The sequence below is a fragment of the Molossus molossus genome, unplaced genomic scaffold (assembly GCF_014108415.1).
Source record: "Molossus molossus isolate mMolMol1 unplaced genomic scaffold, mMolMol1.p scaffold_m16_p_1, whole genome shotgun sequence".
NCBI classification, from domain to species: Eukaryota; Metazoa; Chordata; class Mammalia; order Chiroptera; family Molossidae; genus Molossus; species Molossus molossus.
The window spans coordinates 202,640,657-202,663,563 of NW_023425344.1; the positions used below are offsets into that span (position 1 = coordinate 202,640,657).

General features: G+C 46.7%; 1 protein-coding gene across 6 annotated transcripts in view; it reads left to right on the plus strand.

Annotated features, from left to right (window-relative positions):
• SLC24A1 (solute carrier family 24 member 1) overlaps positions 1–21,565 on the plus strand; it is a 38,026-nt gene extending 16,461 nt beyond the window's left edge. Inside the window, exons 3-10 of one of the 6 annotated variants that reach the window (XM_036258698.1) lie at positions 7,799–7,852; positions 9,171–9,279; positions 13,058–13,144; positions 14,115–14,206; positions 17,884–18,588; positions 19,273–19,362; positions 20,216–20,382; positions 21,316–21,565. In XM_036258698.1, the coding sequence (XP_036114591.1) occupies positions 7,799–7,852; positions 9,171–9,279; positions 13,058–13,144; positions 14,115–14,206; positions 17,884–18,588; positions 19,273–19,362; positions 20,216–20,382; positions 21,316–21,565 (1,554 nt within the window). Of the gene's footprint in view, positions 1–7,798; positions 7,853–9,170; positions 9,280–10,533; positions 10,655–13,057; positions 13,145–14,114; positions 14,207–17,883; positions 18,589–19,272; positions 19,363–20,215; positions 20,383–21,315 lie in introns of those variants that run through there. The other 5 variants (XM_036258706.1, XM_036258740.1, XM_036258732.1 and 2 more) reach the window with 5 other exon arrangements.
• Positions 21,566–22,907: the final 1,342 nt, after the last annotated feature.

Genomic DNA, 22,907 nt, shown 5'->3' on the forward strand with positions numbered 1-22,907 from the left:
CCTCAAGAACATGGCTCTGAATTCTAGCTCTGTTAACTTGCTTATCTGCATTTCATTTATCTCCTCTTCAATAGAGGTCTCTTGTTCTTTTATTTGGGATTTGTTTTATTGTTTAACCATTTTGGCTGTCTCAGTGGGTTTTGGAGCCTGCCAAATTTTCCCTGTGGGTGTTGGTGTTCTGCTGTTTGTGGCTTCCTCTACTCGGTTTGGATGAGCCAAGGAGGACCCACTTTGAACACCACTGTCAAGTCTTACTTTCCTGGGTAGAGTTGCAAGCCCAGGAACTGTTCAGTTATCCTCTAGTTTTTTACCTGGAGCTATTAGTCTCGGTTACTTGAAGAGCCTTGGGTTCTCAGTTGAATGAAAAACTCTCTCATATGTTCAGCGTAAGGGGATTTCCTGAGGGTGGGGAAGATGCTGGTTGCTAATGAGCCTCAATTTGCATTTCAATGGCCCACCGGTTGGGGTTGAATCTCCAAGGGAGGGGCTGCTGCCTCTCCCCTGGGCCCTGGGAAGGAGCAATATGGCCCCTGTCCTGCATGGCTGCAACTCAGCAAAAGCTCTGAGTGCCCTCCAAATTCCGAGTATCCCCACACAGTTCTAGTTTAGTCTGCCTTCCCTCTGCTGAAGCCCAAGGTGAGTGGCTGTGGCTATTTTAGTGTCTCTCCTGACTCTGCTATGGAGCCGCTTGAGACTTTCACCCTGAGGGCACTGCTCACAGCTCAGACCGCTGCTCTCTGTGGACTCCCAGCCCCCCTCTCGCACCTCTGCAATCCTACCAGGATTGATTCAGTGGCCCTGGTTATATCGTCCTCGCAAGGTGCTTTTCTGTTGCTTTTTTCCCACGATTTATCTTTATTTTAGTTGTAATTCCAGTTTGGTCCTGCAAGATGGTCTGTGTACCTTCCATTCACTCTGACGCCATTTCGGAATCTCCTTTTAGTGTTTCCCGGATCACTGCCTTCCTCCCCTGCAAAACCTGTTCCCAGGCTTTGTATATATACAAATCTTTATATATAAAAAAAGAAATGGGGTTAGTAGGTGTAAAAAAGAAGGAAATCCTACCTTTGCAACAGAATAGATGGACCTGGAGGGTATTATGCTAAATGAAATAAGCCAGTCAGAGAAAAACACAGACAGTATGATTTCACTTATATATGGAAGCTATTGAACAAAATAAACAAAATACAAATATATTCATAGATACAGAGAACAGACTGACAGCTGTCAGAGGGGGTCTTGGGAGGCTGGGTGAAATAGATGAAGGGATTAAGCAAAAACCACAAAAAACAAAACTCATAGACACAAACCGCAGTATGGTGATTACCACAGGGAAAGAGGGATGGGGGGAGGTAGAAGAGGCTAAAGGGGGGATAAATGGTGATGGAAGGAGACCAGACTTTGGGTGGTGAACACACAATACAATACACAGATGATGCATTATAGAATTAAACACTTGAAACCTATATCATTGTGTTAACTAACATAACCCCAATACATTCAATAAAAATGTGTTTTTAAAAAAGAAATGGGCCCTGGCCAGTTTGGCTCAGCAGTTAGAGTGTCAGCCTGTGAACCAGAGAGACCCAGGTTTGGTTCCTGCTAAGGGCACATACCTTGGTTGCAATTTTTCCCTGGCCCTGGTTGGGGTCGTGTGGGTGGCGACCATCCATGGGTCTCTCTCACATCAATGTTTCTCTCTCTCTCTTTCTGCCTCTCTCCCTCCTGCTCTATCCAAAGATAAATGCAAAAATGTCCTTAGGTGAGGATAAAAAAGAAAAAAAAGAAAAAGAAATGGGCCCTGGCTGGTGTGGCTCAGTTGGTTGGGCATCATCCCATGTACCAGGAGGTTGCAGGTTTGAATCCCAGTCAGGGCACATGCCCAGGTTGCTGGCTCGATCCCCTGTAGGGGGCATGGAGGAGGCAGCCAATTAGTGTTGGGCTATTACATCCATATTTTTCTCTCTCTCCTTCTCCCTTCCTCTCTCTCTAAAAATCAGCAAATTATTCTTTTTTAAAACAAGAAAGAAATGGGGCTAGTAAGAATTACTGTAAGTATAAAATACACACTGGATTTCAAAGGCTTAGTAAAAAAATGTAAACTATCTCATTAATATTTTAGATATTAATTACATTGAATTATATTTTTGATATATTAGGTTTAAATATATTATTAAATTAATTTTACCTGTTTGTTTTTTTTTACTTTAAAAAATGCGACTACTAAAAAAATTAAAATTATGTATGTGACTTGCATTCTGTTTCTGTTGGACAGAGCTGGACTGGAGGAAAGCAGGAGGCTAGTGTGTGCTCAGCTTAGGAGCCTGTGCTCACTTCAGAGGACAGTGGGCCTCCAGGATGCAGGCGAGGGACATGATGTGCTGTGCTCTGAAGATCACTAGATGAGGGGTACAGAATGAATCAGAAGAAGAACAGATCAGAAGTCAGGAGCTGTGGGCAAGAGAATGGAAAAGATGAGGACAAATTTAAGGACTTTCATGAACTAGGTCTGACAGCTAATTGGAGGTGGGCTGGGAATTTGGGTAGACCATCAGGTTTCCAGCCTAGACAAATGAGTGGATTAGGGTGCAAGACTATACTCAGTGAAGGGATAAAGTGAAGAGTCCCCAAATAGAGTGTATCCTGGGCGAAGGCAAGACTCAGACCAGTGGTTTAGTAAATACTTCTTGAATGAATGTTATGAAAAATCAGACTAGCCCTGGCCAGTTTGGCTCAGAGCGTCGGCCCGCAGACCGGAGAGTCCTGGGTTCAGTTCCCGCTAGGGGCACGTACCTCGGTTGCAGTTTGTCCCCGGCCCTGGTTGGGGTCGTGTGGGTAGCAGCCAGTCGATGTGTTTCTCTCATGTCAATATTTCTCTCTCTCTTTCTTCCTCTCTCCCCCCCCCCCAGCTCTATCTGACAATAAATGCAAAAATGTCCTTGAAAATTTAAAAAAAAAAATGAGGCTAAAGTGTGTGGTCCAGGAAATGTGTTAGGGGTGTATGTCCAGAAGGGGAGAGGTCAATGATTAACTGCTACATGGGTGGGAGATAGAAACTGAAAATCAGGAGGACAAGCTACATGTTTCCTCCCCAGGTTCCTATGAATAGCTGCAAGGGATCCCATTGCTGATTCTCAGCAAGATGCATCACAGGTGCTGGGGGCTTGGCTGGCATGAAGACATCCTCTTCAGTTTCCTCAGCCCCTTTGCTAATTGTCATGAGGAGAAGGAAAAGGTGGGGTGATGAGGAGGGAGAATGGCATGGTGTGGTGTGGATATGGAAATGTGTTTGTAATGAAGGCATACTCTGGGAGCACCTGCTTGCCAGTTCTGTACCCATCAATGAACCCATCAACCATACCCAAATGTAGACAGATATTCATGTTCATTTACCTCAATAATTTGAAACAGAGTCACTAAGGAATGAATATAGATTTGACCTCATTTTCTTTTTCTTTTTCTTTTTTTAAATCTTTATTGTTGAATGTAGAATGTATTACAGATGTTCCTCATTTTTCCCCCATTGACCCCCTCCTCCCCACTCCCGCCCCCCTCTCGCCTTTTTTGTCTGTGTCCATTGGTTTGCATATAAGTTCTTTAGTTTATTTCTTCCCACCACCCCCCAACCCCTTTCCCTTTGAGGTTTGTCAGTCTAGCAATTAGTTTGTACTTCTTAATCCCTTCACCTTTTTCACCCATTCCCCCAACCCCCCTCCCATCTGGCAACCAACAAAATGTTCTCTGTATCTATGAGAATGTTTCTGTTCTACCTTTTCATTTTGTTTGTAGATTCCATTGTCGATAGATATGTATTCATTGCCATTTTGTTTGTGCATATATTTTATCTTTTTCTTCAAAAAGACCCTTCATCATTTCATATAATAACGGTTTGGTAGTGATGAACTCCTTTAACTTTTTCTTGTCTGGGAAAGTCTTTATATGGCCATCGATTCTAAATGACAGCTTTGCAGGATAGAGTAATCTTGGTTGTAGGTTCTTGCTTTTCATCACTCTGAATATTTCTTGCCACTCCATTCTGGCCTGCAAAGTTTCTTTTGAGAAATCAGCTGACAGTCTTATGGGAACTCCCTTGTAGGTTACTTGCTGCTTTTAAGATTCTCTCTTTGTCTTGAACCTTTTGCATTTTGATGATGATGTATCTTTGTTGTGGGCCTCTTGGGGTTCATCTTATTTGGGACTCTCTGTGCTTCCTGGACTTGTATGTCTGTTTTCTTCACCAAGTTAGGAAAGTTTTCTGCCATTATTGTTTCAAACAGGTTTTCAATTTCTTGTTCTCCCTTCTCCTTCTGGCACCCCCAAGATGCAAATGTTGGCACGCTTGAAGTTGTCCCAGAGGCTCCTTACCCTATCCTCATTTTTTTGGATTCTTTTTTCTTTTTTGCTGTTCTGATTTGGCGTTTTTTGTTTCCTTATATTCCAAATCGATGGTTTGCTTCTTGGATTTACGTACTCTACTATTGAATCTGTGTAAATTATTCTTTATTTCAGTTTATGCCTCCTTCATTTCTGACTGTGCATTCATCATTTCTGACTGGTCCTTTTTTATGCTCTTGAGGCCCTCACTAAGTTCACTGAGGTTCTCACTAAGTTCACTGAGCATCCTTATAAGCAGTATTTTGAACTCAGCATCTGTTAGGTTGCTTATCTCCATTTTGCTTAGTTCTTTTCTTGGGGATTTGTTCTGTTCTTTCATTTGGGACCTGTTTCTTTGTCTCCTCATTTTGGCTGCCTTCCTGTGTTTGTTTCTGTGTATTACTTAATGAGCAGTATGGGGCTAGCTGAGACCAGATGCTGTTTGAAAGAATTTAGGGAAAACCTGAAGTAGGATCCAAGACAGGGCAATCCTATGGTTAAGCAAGTGGCAACAGCTTGGGTGGGCCTGAAAGTTGGGTGGGACGGGGCCTCAGGGAGTCACCAGGGCAGGGCTACCAGTGTGAGCCAGGTTGTTGGTGTCCCAGATATGGCGGCTGTCTGCCACCCCAGGAAAGGGCTCACCAAAGGAACAAAGGCCTCTGACAGCACGTTTGTCCCGGAGAAAGCCCCCTCTCCAGCCTTCGCTCCAGTGACAAACAGCTCAGTTCTTCCCTGTATGTCTCTGGTGCCCCTTGAGCTGCCTCCCTTCCAAGCTTAGAGGGAGAGAGTCCGATAAGTCCGTGCGCGGGCCCTTTAAGGAGCTGCCTGGGGCTCCAGCTGCTTCAGCTTCCCTGAGCCTCAGTTCCTGCTGGTTTTTCCAGCCAAAAATTATGGGGACTTCTCTTCCTGGCACTAGAACCCTGAGCGGGGCACCTGGTGTGGGACAGGGACCCCTCAGTCCTCAGGAAGGACCTTCCCAGCCGAGGTATCCTCCTGATTTTTATCCACCACACGTGGGTGTGGGACCAGCCCGTTGTGCCACTGCCCCTCCCGCCTCCGCCCCTCTTACCAGTCTGGATGTGGCTGTTGCTTTAATTTTGTAGTTGTAGGACTTCCATTCAGCTTGATTTCAGGAGGTTTTGTATGATGGTTGTTCTGTAGTTTAGTTGTAACTTTGATGTGGTTGTGGGAGGACGCGATACTGCGTGTACCTACGCCGCCATCTTGACCGGAAGTCTTACCTAATTTTCTTAATTTGGGAAAAGAAATGTGATTTAGTAAAAAACGAAACAACAACAACAAAAATCCTTGAATAGAGATTAGGAGATTGGGATTGTCACTATCTTTGTGAGTGCAGGCAAGTCACAGAATCCTGCATCTGCTTTCTCATCTATCAAAATAGCAGTAGTATTAGTCTTGTTTACTTCACGGAGTTAGTAGTATTGAATGAGAACATGGATGTGAAGGTCTTCAGAAAGTTAGAAGTGCATGCTGAGGTTAGAAGATATTGATATATACAGTGAGAAGTGAACCAATAGAGAAGTGTTTTGGCTTGAATAAATGTGAATTGCAGAGAAATCAGGAGGCGTGGGCATCATGAGACAAAAGTGTGTCTCTCCTGTCCTTCTGTGGACAGAACCAGCCATCCCAAAGGGTGGTCTAGTCCCTCATCCTTCTTTGCTTCCAAGAACTCAATGAATGAAGGTTGGTTATGATAAATAGGAAGTTGGCTGGGCCCGCGGGGGTCAGTGCTATAGACTCCAGTATCCCAGTAAACTTACAGGTATGTTGCGAAAGAGTCAGGGGATTTGATCAGAAAATCCACAGTGCTCTTCTTTGTATTCAGGTTGGTTACTTCTGTTCTGTTACATTAATTTATGAGGCCAACGTGATAACTATTACACTATGGAACCAAGACTCTTTAATTTGCTTGGGTATTTGTTCATTAATTTAGTCATTTGTTTATTCAATGTGTATCCAAACATTCAAACCGGCCCCAACCTTCAAAGCTTACCCCAATTCTACCTGCGTCAGGAAGCCTTTCTTTCCATCCCAGCACAGCACCTTTCTCTGTGCCTTTCATTTCTTGAAAAGTATTCTGCTGTGTCATGTGTTTGTGTTTTCATTTGTCTCAATTCCCTTCTGGACATAGAATCTAAACATCTTTGTATCCCTATGGTGCTAGCACAGCACCATGTAAATAAGCAGGTGCTCAGGAAATAACTGAATGAATGAATATATTAGGTGGGTGGCTGAGGAGGAAGCCCTGGATTAGGCAGTATTTTCTGTGTTTTCTGAGCTGAACAGAGAAGGGAGTGTAGCAAGTCCAGTTCTAGTTCTGGCCATGGAGGTAAGAGGTGGGAGAGGCAATGGGAGGAAGTGAGTGGGGCAGCTTGTAGTGACTCTACTGCCTGAAGATGGCACTAGAGGCCAGTGGGAGTATCCATTCACTCACCCTTAGTGAGCACCTACTGTGTACAAACACTGTGCCACAGTTCAGGGGAACAGAGATGACTGTATCACAAGTTTATTGCATGGCCAAAAATTGTGGAGTCTAGCTGTCTAACTCTTATATGTGGAAAGTTCAAATGGCAGTAAATGCGGAGTGGCAAGCTAGCAGTCCAAACAGTGCATACTGTGGGCTTCGTAAACCTTCATCTTGGTTTTCTGGGGCCGTCCCATTTCCCAGGGGGCTGCCCTCAGCTTCCCCGGGACACTAGCACTAATTTGTTTACAGAGCCAGATTGTGGTATCACAAAATGTGCTCAGTGTTGTTATATTGCTTTTGAGGAGAGATGTATCAGAGTGAGCTGGGGTATGGGGGAGGTGGAAGGGGCCATTTGGGAAAGCTCTATATCTGAAAATTTGGCAGATGGGTGGTGAAGGCATTTTAGGCACAGGGAAAAGGCATGAACAAGGGAATAGGAGTTGGAATAGATGAGGTGTATTTTGAGGATAGTTCATTCATTCATTTAACAAATATTTATTGAACCCTTACCGTGTTTTCATGCTGGACATACATGGTAAATGAAATAGGCAGTCTGTCTTCAAAATGCTAGTGGGTAATAGATGTATTTGCATGTTTGCTAACATTCAAATAACACAAAGTGGGGAAAGTACTATGAAGGAAAAGAATGGAAATGCATGAAAGAGGGCTAGACAGGCACCCTGTGATGAGGGTTTCAAGTTGGGTAAAGAGGATGGCGCACTTGAGGGACTGAAAGAGGTGCTGTTGCTGAACCACAGTGAATGGACACATTTGACTGGGAACAATTTGTGCAGGCTGAAGCCAGGATGTGGAAGGCCAGGTTATCTTGGGTATGTTTCTGTGTTCCAACCTGAGGGCTTCCTGGAGAGAGAGGGAAGTAGGGAGAAAGAGTGAGGTTTTCTCCAAACATCTTGTGACTCCTGTCCCTGTTTGCAGCCAGGTGATGGGGCAGTTGCGGTGGATGAGCTACAGGATAACAAGAAGCTTAAGGTGGGTGCCATTTGGAGTCTGCCCTGTGAGGACACTGCGGGTCTCAGAGGACAGCCACAGATTCAGGGCACTGTGGCCCTGATGCTGGGGGTCTTGGGCTGGGTCAGGTCTGGGAAGCTCCTGGGAGTGCTGCCAGGCTGAGCCAGGGAAGGAGTGGCTCCTTTGCCAGGGACTCTCAACCCCAGGTGGCCTTGGAGGAGGTGCTAGTTTGGGAGCTAGAATGCCACTGCTGGCTTTGCCACTAGCTTGCAGTGTGAGCTTGGGCTTCATATTCTGTAAATGAATGCACTAGAGGAACTAACTTCGTAAGCCCCACATGGCTTGATTGATCAAAAGCCTATTTGGCTTTGGAATGCCCAGACCTAAGAGAACCGTCAGAGGGGCACTGGGGGCTGAGGAGTCTGCGGTTTGTGAAGAACAGCCTTAGCCGCCTTTGGCCTATGGAGTGTTTGGGAAGAAGTATGGGATCTTAGAGAAGGGAGGCTAGGCCTAAATGAAACCTCCCCCATCCAAAGAAAGTCCCTAGGCCTGTTGTAAAGTACTGTGGTACCACGGCCACTAGATGGCAAAAGAGTTCAGAGCCAGAGGGATGGGGAAAGTGAAAGAGGGGCTGGGGTATAGGGTGTGGGGCCGGTAGAGGGACGAGGGAAGGAGCATTTGTCTATCTTTGGATGCTCCCTTGTAAATCTGTCTCGCTATGAGTAAGTGTGTGTTGTCTGTGTGTGTCTGCACCTATACATGTGTGTATGTGTGTGCCTGTGAAAGTTTTTGAGCACATGGGTAGAAAACAAGTCTGGACCTGGGTGCTAGTCTTGACTCTTCCATTTACACCCTGCATGAACTTGTTGAGTTTTCATTTCCTTTTCAGTAGAAGGGCTCCCAGCTTTTCTTATATCTGGGAATGGGGCAGTGATCAAGTCCACGATGCTGTTTGTGGACTGCGAAGGGCTGTACCCATGTGCACTGAGTCTGTGTGGGTGTGGGTGTGTGCTTCTATGAGGGTGCTCTTGGGGATAGACAGACCCTTAGCAATGTGGTGTCCTCAGTACACATTGTCTGCTGCTCCCTGGTGAGTCCTTAGGGAATTCCTCCGTACCTGTGTAGAATTGGTCACTCGTGGAAGAGTTGAGGGGAGGCTGAGAAGAAAGCAGAGTGGTCTCTTGGTAGAGGAGGAGGACACAGGGAGGCCCAGGAAGGCTCCTGTGCTTTCATGCTGATCTCTGTGGGATAGAGGCAGAGTTAAGTGAGGCCCTTGGGTGGCTCCTCCCCTGGCTCAAGCAGGGGCCCACTGAGGCCTGTGCTGCTCTCTCCCGCTCAGCTCCCGTCCGTGCTGACCCGAGGGAGCAGCTCAGCCTCTCTGCACAACAGCACCATCCGCAGCACCATCTATCGGCTCATGCTCCACAGTCTGGACCCTCTGGGGGAAGGTAAGCAAGGCCCCCCAGACCTGTGTGATCTCCCTGTCCACTCTTTCCCTCCTGCAGCTGGACAACTGGGACCTGCAAAACTAGACAGTGGGTGGGGTAGGGCAGGAGTGAAAAGAGAGAGTTAGCAGAGGAGAGTGGGTGGTAGTCAGTCTGGGAGACAGGGTAGAGACTCAGACTAGGAACTCGCTAGGAGAGGAGAGGGCCCCTAGGGATCCACATCCCATTTCCCTGCCTCCCTGTCCTCTCTTGTAAAATGAAGAGGTTCAGCTGCAGGTGGTGAGGCCATGAAGGCCATGTGCTCTGTGCTGGTCTGTGTTGGGGCTGCCCTCAGTATCTTGCCTGGCCAGGGTTGATTGCTGGGGAACCTCCGGTAGGTGCCAGAAGCTCTGTATTTGGCTCTGGTGCCCTACAAAGACTGTTAGCCCTTCCCCCCAAAGGACATCCTGGGAGCTGCCAGGACCACGTCCAGGGTGGTAAGGGTCCAAAGTGCAGTGGGGCTGATATCCAGCTTGACAAGTGATTGGGGCAGCTGAGATTCTCACCTTCCACCTTACCAGTTCCTGCCTCTGGCCTCCCTCTCCAAAGAGCTGACCCCAACATGATTCTCAGGGCCCCAAAGGTACCCCTCAGGTATGCACCTGCTATCCTGAGCCCCTCCATCTCTGGGGCTCTGGTACAGAACTGGGAGCCGAGGCAGGAGGCCCATCAAGGGAAGGTTGGCCTTTGGGCAGAAGCCAAGGGGTTGGAGTTGCAATTGGGCAGAACAGCTGAGAAATGAGCTGTATATGGCACTAGGGACTGACGCTTGGCCCCCAGGGAGCACCCTGACTGAGCTTTCTGGTTGAGAGACAAATTTGGGGGTCTCAGAATTTCCTTGGGCCCTTAAATATCTTTTTCAGACACACTATTGGGATTTGGGGTGTTTGAAACAAGTATATTGTACTGTGAAAAGCAGAGTCAAAGACAAGGTGAACCGCTGGGGCTCTGAGGGTGGAGCCCGCAGCCTGGGCACCTGCGTGTGATCAATGCTGCCGGTGCCACGAAGGAAGATGCATCTCTGGGTTCTGCTTGGCCACTTCTCCGGGCGTCACTGACTCTGGCAAAGTCATAAAGGCTTCTCGCCCTGGCCAGTTTGGCTCAGCGGTTGGAGCGTCGGCCTGTGGACCAGAGAATCCAGGGTTCAGTTCCCGCTAGAGGCACATACCAAAAAGAAAAAAAAAGATAAAGGCTTCTCCTCAATGGGACCACAAGGCTCCCTGCCTGGGTCGCTTCCATGACCAACAGCTGCCAACTGGCCTACTTGTCCTAACAGGATTATGTGATGTCCAGGCCAGGCTGAGGTCAGAGGGGATCGGTGCTAAGATGATCCACCATGGTGAGTGAGGGGCCAGTGAGGAAACGAGCGCTGGGGGAGCCAGGTCCATTGTGTGCGTGTGTGGCAAGGAATGGCCCTCACTGTGAATGACTGCTGACATGCGCTGGGCTCCAGTCCCGCTCAGAGAAGCCAACCCTGGTTCTACACCCGAGATTCCCTCCAGCAGGGGCTGGGGCTGCACAGGGCCGTGCTGAAGGCCTTTGTTCCTGAGACTTTCCAGATACATATTTGTGTTTCCATATGCTGTTTCCAAATGCTGTCCAGATGTTTCCCCCTTTTCAGGTGTTCCAACCCTTCCACAGAACTGACTGGGGTCTGAACTCTCACCTGTGAAGGGCTTTACTGCTCCAGGATCCAGTGATCCCATGCCTCTGGTGATTTTACTAAGGCGCATGCACGTGTGTGTGTGTGTGTGTGTGTGTGTGTGTGTGTGTGAGAGAGAGAGAGACAGAGACAGAGACAGAGACAGAGACAGAGAGAGACAGAGAGACAGGCCCTGCAGCTGACCTGCTTCCTTGGCATGAGAAGTGAGAGGGTAGGGTGTGTGATGAGGGATGAACAGGAAGAGGGGAACTTACTTTTCTTGCCAGTCCCTCTAGCCAACAGTCAGCAGATATTCTCAGTGCCTGGGCTGGAACCAGGGGAGCCCTTCTTTGTTAACAGCCATACGTTGCTCAACAGAAGATGCCAGTGCTTGGTCACTGCCTAGGGGCACTGGACTCCTTGGACGAAGGAGGCAGTGGAAGGCCTTTGCTGACGTCTCAGTTCTGCCAAGGCCCTCCTGGGCAGATGCTCCGAGGGACCACTCATGCTTAATGGTGGCTCTGCAGGATGGAGCCTGTTCCAGAGGTGGCCGCAGCTGAACCTACTCTGAGTTTAGGAGACAGGTTGAGAGCAGGCCATTCCGGACCGTTTATGTTTCCTGCCCATCCAGGACCCAGGCAGACTTTGATCCACCCAGTTTCCCAGATGGCACCTGCTCTGGCTGTCTGGATAATGGAAGGGAGGACCTTCAGGGTCTAACCCCAACCTTCGGGAATGTGGGGCCACCTTGCTGCAGACTCGGTGGGACAGCTGCTGTCGCAGTTCCTCGTTCTTGTCATTGCTAAAACGGATGTAGCGCTTTCCAGGTGCCAGGCACTGCTTTAAACAAGTTCATTTATTCCTTCAACTTTTGTCAGATTTTACAGATGAAAAATCTGAGGTACAGAGAGGTTAAGGAATCGCCCAGCTCGGTCCATGGCTAGCCAGTGGCAGAACCAGGATTCAAAGCCAGGCTGTCTGGTTCCAGAGCCTGAGCTAAGATGATAATATTTCATTGCAGCAATTAAAGTATTTTTATTTATTTTGTCTCATGGATCCCCGCATTGTTGCTCTGTGTATATCATGATGTTGCCTTTTTAGAGAAGGGACACTGAGGCTTAGGGAGGGTACACAGGCTTTCCAGGGTCCCAGTGTCCATAGGGCAGAGCCAGCGTGAAATTCAGAATAGACTTCATGGCACCACTTTGTTCTATCATGTGTGCTATTATCCTTACCCTTCCAAATGACGAGGCTGCCAGGAGGACCCTCACAGCCCCTGCACCTCAGTCTCTGCCTCTCACCTAAAGTGACACCTGTGGAGCCCTCGGCGTTTTCCTGGAGCACAGTCAATTGAAGGAGAGCTGCTCCCCATTTCTCTTGCCTGGACACCAGGGCAGCACCATGCTGTGCACAGTGCCCCGTGGGCCTCCGGCAGAGTGTGTGTGCAGGGATCTGGACAGGGGCCCTGTTTGGGTTCCAGGTGTTGGGGTCAAAAAGGATGTGGCAGGGAGCTGGGTGGGCAGCAGTTTCCCCCTCCCCACCGAGAGGGGAGGCTCGTGCACGTGGCTACCAGCAATGCCCCTGGAGTTAGAGCAAAGCTTCTAGAAGGTTTACAGAAAGTAAGCTGCAAAGGACCTTACACATAATCTAGTCCAAGGATGAATGGCAAAACATCTCCCTGTCATCATTCCTCCATTCTCTGCCCACTGCAGACACCCCGACCAATCATGGCACTCTCCTACCGAGCTTGGACGAGGGTTCTCAACTCAGCACTCAGCAGCCATCACTCGGGCTTACAAAGGAAATAAACCCTATCTGTTGCCCCTAACACTATGTACTTTCATCACAAAGGAAATAGGCCTAGACAAGGGAAGTGACTTGTCCAAGGTCACAGTCAATTAGTGACAGTGCAGGGAATTTAAGACAAAAGTTTGGGACTGGGCACCATGACAAGCCTAGCAGGACTAGAATCCAGACATCCTAACTCCCAGGCCAGCCTCTTCCCACGAACTTCAGCTGTTTTGGCTGCTAGCTGACCAGCCTAACTGAAGGGTGTGGCAGGGATACTTTCCCAGATGTGTTTCCTTTTTTCATTTGCAGCCCACCCCTCCACGAACAAGGACGAGGAGAGCCTGAATCAGGAGGCCAAAGCCAAGCCTCAGGCCAAAGCAGAGAGCAAACCAGAAGGTGAGAGGATGGCAAGACCAGTGGGTTTCTCCTGCCACCTTCCTCCCTCCTGCCCGCCAGGGCTGAGGCCTCTGAGCTGGTCAGCTGGAGTGATGACCTGTGCTGCCCTGCACTTTGCTGTCCTCTGGTGTCCCCATTCCTGAGGGCAATCCTGTACAGCTCCCTCTGTACTCTCCCTAGAAGGGGCAGGCCGGGCCAGGCCAAAGGTTGTTGAACTCCCACTTTATTTTTTGCTAAATCTTGTCCCAAATTGGACTCTATTAGACTGTTTCTTCTTCCTGCCACTTCTACACAAGGATAGTTCTGCTAGGGATTGGTTTGAGACCAGCAACCCCAGTGAGGAAAGGCCACCGGGGGTCTGGTGACATAAGTCCAGCATCTGTGTGGCAGCTGGGACAGGGAGAGACCCGTGGGCTCTGTACAACACATCAAGCCCACCCTGTGTACCCAGTAGCCCTTGGAGGGAGGTAGAGCAGCAGTCATTGTTCCTACTCTATAGACAAGGGAGGCTCAGATAGTTCAGTGACTTGCCCAAGGCCACACAACCAAGAAGTGAGAGAGCTTGTACCTAAACCCAGTTCTCAGACTTGTCCAGGCTTCCTAGCTGCTGTCTTTGAAATCATTAGGCTCTTTTCCACGCAGTTGGTAGGAGGAAAGTTCAGACCCTTAGGGGTGGGGTTTTGGCCTCTCTGCTCCAGTTGTCCACACTGGCCAGGATGGAAATGTCTGTGAAAAGAGAGGGAGCAAGGATGGCCATTTCCCAGCTGTCCTCTCAGCTGTACATACCTCTGTGGACAGAAAAATTAAAGATCACATCACATCATTTTAGTTTCCCTATCAGCAAGACATTCCCTTTCTGAGACTCGGAAGTGGACAAGTCCAGTAGCCCTGTAGCCACTCACATCAGTCTCTGCCAGCTGCCCTCAAAACCTGGCACTCTTCTGACCTATCCCATGTTTGTCCTTTAAAGAGGAGGAGCCAGGCAAGCTCCCTGCGGTCACAGTCACACCAGCCCCTGCTCCAGACGACAAGGGAGATCAGGAGGAGGATCCTGGCGGTCAGGTAGGCCCAAGCCTCTTCCCAGGTAGAGGAATTTGAGAGGCCGAAGAAGGACTTGCTGACCACACATCCTTCCTTCCTAAAGGTCTGAAATACTATTTGAGGTTCATTCCTTTGGGGAAAGCATTGTGAAGATGAGATACTTCTTGGGGCCAGTTAATTCACCATAACACCTTAGAATGAGTGAAATAATATATATGAGAATGTGTTGCCAACTGTCACATGCTGTAAAAATATAAGGAATAACTGCTAGGGGTCTGTCAGCAACTAGGGAGACAGTGAGACTGGTCAGCTCGAAATGGCAGGGGGAGGGTTGCTGGGTAAAGGCTGTGGGACCTTCCTGAGGCCTGATACTGCTGTCTCACAGCCTCACAGCCTCTTCCTCCACGCTCTAGCCAAACCGGACTTCTTGTCTCCATGCCTTTCTCCCCCCAGGCCTTGGCCCACATGGTTTCCTCCCCCCCCCCCCCCCCCCGAATACCTTTTCCTCCATCATCAGATACCTTCATCTCCCTCCAGGCCAGTGCAAATGCCTCCTTTGCCTACAGCTTCCCTGATCTCCCCCATTTGATTGCCTATGGTACATGGTTCCTCTCCCAGCGCTCTTATCACTGCCTTCCTTGTACTCTAGGAGTTTCTCTTCGTTCCCCTGCTGGGTGGTGGTGATGTTCCTGAAGGCAGGATCCAATTCTTAGCCATCTCTGTCTCCCCCCACAGAGAGAAACTCAGGGCACATGGCTGTGCTCAGTAAGGGCTGAATGACTGGCAATAATTAGTATTCAGTTTGCAAGTTCCATTACTTTTTTAAAAATTTGACACCCAGAAGCACTCAATTATATCTCATCCTTCAGCCAGCAATTTTGGGTTCAGTATCTAAGACATCTTCATGGTATCATGAGTGTCCTGAGTAGGCTCATGATAACCAGCTCAAATACAAGGGATTAAGAGGAACCACAGGGCAGGAAGTGAAGCTTGGTGTCACCTGGAGCTGTGACCTTGGTGGCTCCTCACTCCATGCCTGGCTCTCCCTCATGTGCCCGTCTCTGTGTGTGGGCTCTATCACTCGGCCTATCCTGGCAGCCTGGCTCCACTTCCTTATTAGCTCACACAGCCCTAAACTACTACCCCACTTCTCCAGTCTACAGTGGGTTCAATCAGTGAGTGAGTGGCTTCTAGTCACAGATCAAACCAAGTCATGAGGCAGGGATCCAGCCTGTGTCCAATCATCTTTGGCAGGAAGAGGTAGGGTGCTTTGAGTTCAACTCGGAAGAAAGGACTATTAGGGGTGACAGTTTTTATTTATTTTTTTTGTTACTCCTCACCAGAGGATATTTTTCCATTGAGTTTCAGATAGAGTGGAAGAGTGAGAGGGAGGGAGGGAGGGGCGAGAGAGAGAGAGAGAGAGAGAGAGAGAGAGAGAAAGAGAGGCGCGAGAGAAACACATCGATTGGTTGCCTTCTGCATGACCCTGACTGGGCTGGGGATTGAACCTGCAACCAAGGTACATGCCCTTGACTTGGAACTGAACCCCCAACCCTTCAGTCCATGGGCTGATGCTCTAACCACTGAGAAAACCAGCCATGGCTAGGGGTGACAGCTTTTAGAGAGGAAGTTACGGGCTGGGCAGACACTCCCATACCTGTCAATTTAAGTATGTTTTTTTTAATTGATTTTTTTTTTTTTTTTTTTTAAAGAGAGAGGAAGGGAGAGATAACAACATTGACGTGAGAGATACATCAATAGGCTGCCTCCTGCACGCCCTGCACTGGGGATTGAGCCTACAACCCAGGCATGTGCCCTGACTGGGAATCAAACCGGGACCTCTTAGTCCATGGGATGACGCTCAATCCACTGATCCACACCGGCCAGGCACCATACCTATCTATTTAAATGACTTATCTTCTCCAGGAAACCTCTCCTGATGGGTTTGGGAAGGGAGGGCAAGAATTATTTCAGACTAAAATCTCACTCTTCTTTCTCAATGCAAAGCAAAGCCTCACAGATATTAATATTTGACTTCATCAGGGGCTCTTAACTCTGAGTGCATATTAAAATAATTTGGGGAAGCTTTAAACAATTGCTAGGCCCCGCCCTCAATCAATGAAGCCAGAATATCTGGGTTGGGTCCTTAGGTATGAATATTTTTAAAGTCTCCAGGTGACTTTAATATACAGCAGAGTTGAGAATCACTGTGCATCCCTTGGGGGTTGGCTATATCATGAAATTTGTTACAGAAAACATACTCCATGAGCACACAGCCCAGGCCATTTAAGGGATTGGACCAATGTGTTGTTATAGGATAGTTGAGAGCCTAATCTGAGGAGTCTCAGAATCACTGGCTTTAGAGTGCATGGAGTCCATCCATGGTTCCCAAACACTGGTCTGCAGATGGACCTATCGGGAGCACTTGTGAGCTATTAATATAGATTCCTAGCTTCCAATCCCAGAGATTCTAATTCAGGTGTCCAAATGAGGCAAGGAAATGTGTATTTCTTTTTTTTTCCTTTAAGATTTTAAAATTGATTTTTAGAGAGAGAGGGAGAGGGAGAGGGAGAGAGAGAAACATCAATATGAGAGTGAAACATCCATCAGCTGCCTCATGCACGCTCCCTAACAAGGATCAAGCCCCAAACCTGGGCATATGCACTGACTGGGAATTGAACTGGAACCTTTTGGTGCATGGAACGATGCCCAACTGAGCCACACTGGCCAGGGCAGAAATGTGTATTTCTAATAAGCTTCCTATACTATGAGGTTTGGGAACCAAAGATCTCACTGGGCCCTGGCATTTGCAAAACAGTGTGGGTTGGTAGTTAAGAGGCCAATATTTGGACCATCAATATTCAAATCCCAACTTTAGCACTTACAAACTGTGTGGACCATGGGCAAGTTATTTAACTACTCTGTACCCTAGTTTCTCCATCTATCAGATGGGTGTAATTCTATCTATATCATAAATTAATTGACTCATGAAACATAGTAACTGCTACCTATTATTATTATACCACTTAGTATGGTGCCTGGCACATAAAACCCCCCAATAAATAGGTATTATCATCATTTTATGCATATGAATATAACAGTTTAGGAGTTTAATGGCCACAGCAATATGATGCAACCACCAAAAGATATCATGCAACATTAATGGAAGCATAATATCTAAAGCAAGTGAGTTGATATTTCTGTTAAACTGTTTAGTGTTCTGTGTTGAGTTTTAGAAGCCTCTTCATGAGAGAAAGCTAATTAGAATTAGTTCATCAAGATGGGGATGAGGCCATTATATGGGGGAATGACAGAGGACCTGGGTATCTTTACTGCAGGGAAGAGAGCTGTCTCATGGAAGAGTAATTAGCTTTGTTCTGTGCATCTCCAAAGAGTAAACCTATACACAGAAGGTAGCTCCTTGGTGTAAATATGAACTTCAAGCCAATCAGAGTTGCCAAAGATAACAGCAACTGCTTTAGGTAGTGAGTTCTCCATCCCTGGAAATGATCCAATGAAGACCAACCACTGGATAGGCTATTATGAAGAGAATTTTGCTGAGTAATTGCACTGGCTTTCTCATACTCAAGTGTTTTGTTACATTCTGAGAGAGCAACACCAACAAAAATAATAGGAAGAAACGGGGAGGGAAAATAAGTAGAGAAGTTATTTGTTAATCTGTTGGTTTTGGATTGCAGGAAGGAGATGTGGCTGGAGCGGACAGCACAGGTGAAATGACAGGTGAAGAGGCTGAAGCTCCTGAAGGTGAAAATGGAGAGCAAAGTGGAGGTGAAGCTCAGCTAGAAGATGGAGGTGAAATGGAAGCAGAAGGGAAAGGAAATGATGAAGGGGAAGGGGAAGTCCAAGCAGAAAGTACAGGAAATGATGAAGGTGAAGGTGAACTCCAAACAGGAGACGATGGTGATGAAACCGAAGAGCAGGAATTTAATGCTGAAAATCAAAGTGAAGCCAAAAGTGATGAGAGAGGTCCAGATGGCGAAGGGGGAGGTGATGGTGGACATGAGAGGAAGAATGGTGAAGTCCAAGCAGAAATAAAAGGAAATGATGAAGGTGAAGGTGAACTCCAAGCAGGAGGAGAAGATGGCAAAATGAAAGGCGATGAGGGTGAAACCAAAGAGCAGGAATTCAATGCTGAAAATCAAGGCGATGCCAGAAGTGATGAGAAAGGTCCAGATAGTGAAGGGGGAGGTGATGGAGGTGACAGTGAAGATGAGGAAGAAGGGGAGGATGAAGATGAGGAAGAGGAGGAGGAGGAAGAAGAAGAAAGTGAGGAGCCTTTGTCCCTGGAGTGGCCTGAAACCTGGCAGAAGCAGGCCATTTACCTTTTCCTCCTGCCCATTGTGTTCCCGCTGTGGCTGACAGTGCCTGACGTCCGGAGGCTGGTGAGTTTCCCCAGGGAAGCTGGGCATCCCACCCAAGAGGAGGGAGAGGACAGAGTCAACCAGCTTGGCAGGGCCCAATCACAGAGAGGATCTGGATTGGAATTTGCAGCTCTAGAGGGGACCATGCACCTAAGGGGACATACCAATGGGCCTGAGGCCCTAAAATGTGCTTATTTCCACCACTATAAGCAATGTGAAACTAGTCCCTCCTTGACTTCTCAGTATCTTGATTTTAATATAGGAATGATGCCACTACACCCTACCATACTTCACGGGGTTACTGTGAAAACCCAGGGTGATAAGTGCTATTTCATCCCAGCATTCCTATTTATAGGGAAAGAACTGACTAGCATACTCCACCCTCTGGATCTGGAGAGGGGCAGGGCAGAAAGCGGTTGCAGAAGCCAAATCAAATACCTAGATTGGTTTGGTTCTGGGGCAAACAAATAGTTCTCTTCAGTTGGTGACTGCTGAACACCCTACTGGCTGGACTCCCCTGTGGCCATCACCCCTATCCTTCCCAGCCATCTCAAGGTCCTCACTGAAAACAATTTTGGCTCACACATCTCTAGATCCTGTCCATCATCCCACCAGCAGATCTCATCATTGATTCTGAGGCTCCCTCAGAAGGCCCAAAGACCTTTAGCCTCTGTAACTTCTCTTTCTTTTCGAACTTTTGAACAGGAGTCTAGGAAGTTTTTTGTTATCACCTTCCTGGGATCCATCATGTGGATAGCCATGTTCTCATACCTCATGGTGTGGTGGGCTCACCAGGTGAGTGAACAGCAGAACTAAGTCCTGTATCAGCAAGTCCCAAAGATACTTTCTTCCTTCAGGGTATCCAGTATCCAGGGATCAAGTGCATTTATACAGTTTCTACATCGTTTGAAAAGGCACTCTTTACTCCAGTGAATGTAGAGCTTTCCAAGTGTGGCTCTTCTTATATTCACATTGTAGCATGACATAGAAGGCCCTTCACAATCTGCTCGTCACTCTATTCCCTGCCTTCTTTGTTATGCATCTTCCATTCCTCCCCACTTGGTGAATTGTACACACTCATGAAAGCAAGCTCAGTTTTGCCTCCTGTTTGGCATTTTAACCTGTCTTCCTCTGAGTGCCCATGGCTTTTCTGTTCTGCCTGGAATACTGCACTTAGCACAGAGCTGTAATTATTGTTTATAAGCGTTTCTCCTTCACTAGGCTGAGTAGGGTCAGTGTTGTACTACTCATATTGTTCTCTCCAGCCCCTTAGTTCCTGGCACGTAGCAGGGGTCCATGGTTCTGGAAATGGAAATGTGACATGAACAGATCTTTGGAGGGACAGTTCTTTTAGAAATAGAGGTGCTGTTTGAATGACAGTGACAGGTGGCATCATAGATGGACTTTTAGTCCGAGTTCGATGAGAGCAGTCATTCCCTGAAGCCTTGAGCAGGGCCCCATTCTGTATGGCCCATCTCCCCAGCTGTAAGTTCCACCATCACCCTGCCTCATTCAGGCCAAGGGAGTGCGCCGAGCTCCAAGGGAGGTGTTGGGTTTGCACAAAGTAGTATGTGGTTGGTGCTTTGAAGAGCCTCAGATTTCCCACCTGCTGTTGCCATGGTTTCTTATTACTGTTACTGTTTACCAGGTTGGTGAAACAATAGGGATTTCTGAAGAGATTATGGGTTTGACGATCCTAGCAGCAGGCACATCAATTCCTGACCTCATCACAAGTGTGATTGTTGCTCGGAAGGGCCTGGGAGACATGGCTGTGTCCAGCTCTGTGGGCAGTAATATATTTGACATCACCGTGGGGTAAGTGGCAAAATTGCTTTCTAAAGCATATTAAAAAAGACTGGAAAACCTTGTGTTGGCTCTCTTCACTAGTTTTCTGCTTCATTGATTATACATGGAAAAAAGGGCATTTATATTATCAGTTTCTATAAGGCAATAAAGTGTCCTCCCTTCATTCATCACAGCCAGATGAGATAATAGAACTAAAATGCTGCCTGAAATGTAACTGACTGGAATTTACAGATGAGTTAAAAAATGAAGTCCATTAAATTCCATTACCAAATACCATCAAATGCTCTGTTCACTGACCTGTAAGGTGGTGGAGGTGGGGCTGGGACAGTGACTCATCTCACTTCCTGATATTCCTGCTCCTTTGTGTTTCGCTTCCTGCCAGCTCTAAAAGCATTTTGTGCAAACAAGCAAATGCCGTGTCCTCCTGTACCCATTCCCTTACCCACCTGGTCTATCTTCATTTCTCCAGTCCTGTCATGGACTCGAGTGGTGGCTTTGGTTTCATTACTTTGAATTTACTTATGTGTATGTATAGGTGGGGCAGGGAAAGGGTATAGGAGAGCCTTGATCACTAAAAAATTTAAAGAAATGTTACCCTGAGCTGGGACTTATCGTAAAAATGTAGAGATAAGAATCACACATCAACAAATATGGGTTAGTCATACAGAAGTCATTTTAGTCTGAAGAAAAAACACTCAGACCCAGAAAACTTGTTTTAATTCAGGTTCTCTCAGTTGTAAGCTGTGAGTTCAAGGGTATGTAATTTAATTTCCTTGAACCTTAGTATCCTCATCTGTGAAATGGAGCTAGTATTTTCTGCTCTACTTCATAGATTATTTTTGTGTGGAAAAATGAGTGCTTTGTAAATTGTAGAATACAGTTTAAATATGTAGGATGATTATAAATATGGAAAATACTCACATTGTTTCTTCAATCTTGCAGTCTTCCTGTTCCCTGGTTGCTTTTCTCTCTTATGAATGGACTACAGCCTGTTCCAGTCAGCAGCAATGGCTTGTTCTGTGCAATTGTTCTGCTTTTTCTCATGCTCCTGTTTGTGATCTCTTCAATTGCATCATGCAAATGGAGAATGAACAAGATCCTGGGCTTCACAATGTTCCTCCTTTACTTTGTATTCCTGATAATCAGTGTGATGTTAGAAGATCGAATCATATCCTGTCCTGTATCTATCTGAGTCAGTCACTATTGCTCAAAATGGACATGGATCAAAAAACCATGCCAGAAGTTATTGTACCTCTTGTTACATTATTGATAAATATGATCTAGGAGAGTGAACTGAGAAGCTGAGAGCCTCTGATGTGAATGTGATATTGGAGTGAAGGTTATTGTTGGAAACACCTGCAGTTCACTGTGGATTAAGAATCTCACCTCTGGGCTGGGGGTGGAGTTCCCACCCCTGACTGATACAGACAGCTGTCACAGGGAGGCCAGTAGAAGGACCCCTGGAGTCAGAGGGTTTTCCACATAACTGGATGAGGGTTGAGACAGGCACAGTAAGACAAGCTCCCATGCTCACAATTCCCTGATCGTTCAAGAGCCGCTGATCTAAAAGATGCTCCTGCCCCAAGCACATGCTGCAATTTGTTGTCTCCTCTTTTTCTCGTCAAAACATGAGGTTCTATCAGGTTTGTAATCATTATCAGTTCAGTTACTGGTGAGTTTAAGGATCTAAAGCTATAGGAAAAAATGAAGTATAATAGGAATCAATTATCATTAGTAAAGTAGGTACTGATATTTTATAGCTTAAAGGGATAACATTAGCTCTTACTGAATTTCTGAAGTGAAATGAAAAGAAGTAACCTAAGAAATTAAAATTTGTAATTTGCCCCTGAATTGGAAGGCACGAATATTAGGGAAAGAAAACTACTCTAAGGGCTGTTTAAAAATATGTAATTATTAGAAAATCCAAGTCAGTATTGTCTCCATCAAGTGGTCACCTTGTACTGGCTCTGGCCCTCCAACAGCGACAGCTGCTCCTAGTGAGTGAGGAGGTAGAGTTCAAAGTCAGTACAACCAAGTCTGGTTTATAAAGTAAGGGGTCCAGTGGGGCAAGGCCACTTCTGTATGTTAACCTAGATAGGATTACAAAGCCAAGATTGATGTTTTGTGTGGCTTACAAGTGGATGTTAAGGCAATTACAAAGGAGAAATCCACCAAATGCTTAGCACAATGGTAACATGGTGAGAAAGAAAGTATTTCTACTTCCAAGGTAGCTAGTGTAAAGGACACGTTTTTAAAAACTGTGTGGTTAAACATTTCATGTGGGATTTCAAGTGCTTATATATTAAATACCACTGCTTACTGCTTTTATTAGCATCAGGTTAAGGTACACATTAGAAATGAAACAGTCCTATGTCCTTGGTTTTAGAGCAAAGGGAGCTGAGGTGTCTATAAATTATAATGGTAAATAGAGCTTTTACATCCATGAGAGAGGATTTACTGACGACTAGAAGATAGCAGGACAGATGTGATATGAAAAAAAAAATTTTGGTGTTGAAGTACTTCAGTCCATAATC